The sequence below is a fragment of the Corvus brachyrhynchos genome, unplaced genomic scaffold, assembly GCF_000691975.1.
Source record: "Corvus brachyrhynchos isolate BGI_N302 unplaced genomic scaffold, ASM69197v1 scaffold245, whole genome shotgun sequence".
Taxonomy (NCBI): domain Eukaryota; kingdom Metazoa; phylum Chordata; class Aves; order Passeriformes; family Corvidae; genus Corvus; species Corvus brachyrhynchos.
In genome coordinates this window covers 4,970,432-4,973,703 of record NW_008238988.1, presented here as the reverse complement: position 1 = coordinate 4,973,703, position 3,272 = coordinate 4,970,432, and the positions used below count along the sequence as shown (strand labels likewise).

Below are 3,272 nucleotides of genomic sequence, written 5' to 3'. Positions count from 1 at the left end.
ATGGAGCGATTTGATCTTCAAAGGACCCGTGGAAACCTTTGAAGCTTCCCAATCTCCAGTGGGGAGGGGAGGAGAGGGGGAAAATGTTAATAGTTTTAAAACCTGGGGAACCCTGAAGTCAGAGAAAGGGTATAAAACCCAGCAGGTTTAGCATAAAGCCCTCAGGTAAATCTTCACCTTCTTTTCAAATGCATTTTTGGTGGGTTGCTTTGGAAAGGCTTGGGCCAGGTTAGCAAGGTCGGCTCTATTCCCAGCGGCTCTTAAATCCCCAGGGACCCTCATCTCCCACGAGGCACAACCCCAGCACCGGGGCACCCGAAGTACCTTGGTGAGAAACAGAAAGACTAAAGTTTGCAAAGCCTTTAAATGAAAAAAGGATGGGGGAAAAGGAGTGAAGGAGGAGGGGGTAAGAAGATAAGGAGACAAGATAAACTCCCGGCTGCACTCCCAGCCAGCACAGCCTCAGCAGCACCCTGAGAGGCGAGACACAAAATGCATTTACCTTTAAAATAATGACTCATTTTATTTTTTTCTTTTAATATGTAGTTATAAATATATTTTGTCAAAATATATGATCATTATTGTCAAAAACATTTGCACATAAAGTCATAAATAAGGTCAAGGTGAACGTTTAGTTTAGAGAAGAGTCCAGCTATAGCAAGCAGTTCTGGGGTAGGACGGAAGGGAGAGAGAAGGGGAGGAGAGGGCGGTGGGGAAGGGGGTCAGCGGCACCCGCACCCCTCCACCACCATCTCCTGGTAGTTTTTCAGGACCACCTTGTCATACTCATCCAGGTAGAGCATGGAGATGGCGCTGAGCTCCGTGGGCACACAGCAGGCCTTGGGAATGCTGGAGTTCACGGAGTTCACCAGCGTCTGCACGATGGCGTGGTTCGTGGAGTTGAGGTGGTCGGCCAGAGGGAAGGGGCAGTCCCCGTGGCAGTAAAACGCCTGGTACCCCGGGGGTGCCACGATCCAGTCGTTCCAGCCCACGTCGCTGAAATCCACATAGAGGGCATGGCGGCGGCAGTTTTTTTTGTTCTTGCGGGAACGCTGGTGCTTGGGGCTCCGGCGGGCTCTGCGGGTCAGCGCGTGGCCTCGCCCGTCGTGCCCAAAAGTGACCAGGAGCGGCCTGAGCTGCGCCCAGTCCCCGCGCCCTTGAGGTAAAGATCGGCTAATCCTGACGTGTTTGCCCTGATGAGTCTGTGCGTGGTGGAGGTGGGTAACCTCGATCACCAGCCCGTGGTTCGGCTGCTTGTCCTTGGTCCACCGGATCACGGCCGGGCTCACATCAAAGGTCTCCCAGCGCGTCACGTTGTGGTGCACCAGCCGCGTGTCCAGCAGGCGCGTAATGGCCTGGGCGCGCTCCGACAGCGGCTTCATCACTTCATAAATGTTTATCCGGTGGAAGCCCCTCTCCCACGCCGCGCTCGGCTCCTCCACCTGCTCCCGGTACAGCCGCAGCTCCGCCGAGGAGATCACCTCGTTTTCCGGCACGCTGCTGAGGTTGAAGACGAAGCGGATCCGGGGCGCCTCGCTGGGACCCGGGACGGTCTCCAGGTGCTCTGGAGGGGAGCAGGGAGGGGGGGAAGTGGTAAGACAAGCAAACGAGCACGTCAGCCTCGGGGCACTCAGCCACGGCCCCGGCACAGCCACAGCTCACACCCACGCTTCACCTGCCCGGCAGCCACCGGCTCCTCTCCGCTCCCCCACGCATCCCTCCCGGCCGGACCGGAGCAGCTCCTGCCCGGCACCGCTCCTGCCCCGGCACCGCTGGCTCACCCGCACCTGGAGCAGTCCACCCCTTCCCATCTCGCCGCCCCGCTCAGGGAGACTTTTTCCCTTTAGCTTTTTCCCCTTTTGCTTTTCCTTCCCCCGCCTCTCCAAAATCATCTCCCCGGCGAGATGCGGCGCCACGGAGCACAGAGGTGCCTTGTTATGGGGGGCAGGGGGAAAAAGAGAAGCAAATTCCAACGCAGTAATGATGCGGCTGGATTAATAATTCAGATTTACTTTGGAAAAGAAACATCCGCTAGGAAACATTTGGATCAGATTACAAGGGTCTATTGAATAAACCTTATAAACACACAGCTGTAAGTATTAAATTCGAGTCGGGGTTTGGGGGGATTTTTTTTCTTTTTTTTTTTTTTTTTTTCTTTTTTTCTTAAGAGTAAAAGCAGGCAGCAATTGCTTTGATAGTTCAAAAGAAACACTCCAGGGGCGAGATCCCGCCCTCGCTTTACTCCCGCATCCGATCCAGAGCCATTAAATCCACGCGAGCCCAGGGAGTGACCCCGAGGCAGAGGCACCAAAGGAAACTCACTGTTGTCAACAGAAGCAAAAGCACTTCAAAATATGGTCAAGCTCGGGTTAAGCACAGGATGCTGGAAAAAATACCGAGCAGCACGCCTGTCACCCACACACGGCAGGCTTGGGGGGGTGGCTTTCCTCCCATAAATTTAGGGCCGGGCACGTCCTGCTTCTAAAGGCATTTGTGAGCTTCCAAACGCAAGGAAATCCCGATCGCTACCGGGACTGGGAATTTACCGCCTCCCATCACTGACCTTCATGGTGGAAGCTCCTCACGGTGTTTGCCCGGCTGGTCGATCGCTCAGGGTACTGCAGGCTAATTTCCTGGAGGCTTTCCTCCTCTTCTCCGGACTGGAGTCGATAGAGATCCAGCATGTAACTAGGAATGACGGCTGACTTGCTGGGCTGAGGCCGCCTTCGCAGCCCAAACATCTGCAGCAGAGTTGTTTCGAAACCCCGCAAGAGTTCATGGCTTTGGGCAGAGCGGCGTCCGGATCCGGCTTGTCCCTGAAGCTCTGCCACTTTCTTCCTGCCGGTCTCAGGGATCAGGCTAGCATGGTTAGTACCTCCTAGAAGGACTTGGCATAGTAGGATGACCATCAGCATTCGGTTACCAGGAATCATGGTGTCTCTGGGGTGTAAAAAACGCGACAACAAACAAGAAGGATAGTCAGGATGAGAAGCGAAACCCCCCTCCTCTTCCGAATATACTTTAAAATAATAATATTCCTGCCGGTCTCAGGGATCAGGCTAGCATGGTTAGTACCTCCTAGAAGGACTTGGCATAGTAGGATGACCATCAGCATTCGGTTACCAGGAATCATGGTGTCTCTGGGGTGTAAAAAACGCGACAACAAACAAGAAGGATAGTCAGGATGAGAAGCGAAACCCCCCTCCTCTTCCGAATATACTTTAAAATAATAATAATAGTAGTAGTAATAATAACAATAAATGGCAAAAGGA

General features: G+C 53.6%; 1 protein-coding gene across 1 annotated transcript; it reads right to left on the bottom strand.

The window, feature by feature from the left end:
• Positions 1–503: 503 nt before the first annotated feature.
• BMP4 (bone morphogenetic protein 4) lies at positions 504–2,992 on the bottom strand. Its single transcript, XM_008637312.2, has 2 exons — positions 2,564–2,992; positions 504–1,564 (listed from the first exon to the last, which is right to left on the bottom strand). Exons 1-2 carry the CDS (start codon positions 2,931–2,933, stop codon positions 723–725), a joined length of 1,212 nt encoding a protein of 403 aa, XP_008635534.1. The 5' UTR covers positions 2,934–2,992; the 3' UTR covers positions 504–722.
• Between the last annotated feature and the right edge of the window lie 280 nt (positions 2,993–3,272).

What these genes read in the sequence shown, in the direction of transcription:
- BMP4 (XM_008637312.2), bottom strand. Translation starts at nt 2,933, where the DNA reads ATGATTCCTGGTAACCGAATGCTGATGGTCATCCTACTATGCCAAGTC. An exon ending in GAGGAGCTTCCACCATGAAG is followed by an intron (nt 1,565 to 2,563) that starts GTCAGTGATGGG and finishes GCTCCCCTCCAG; the next exon opens with AGCACCTGGAGACCGTCCCG.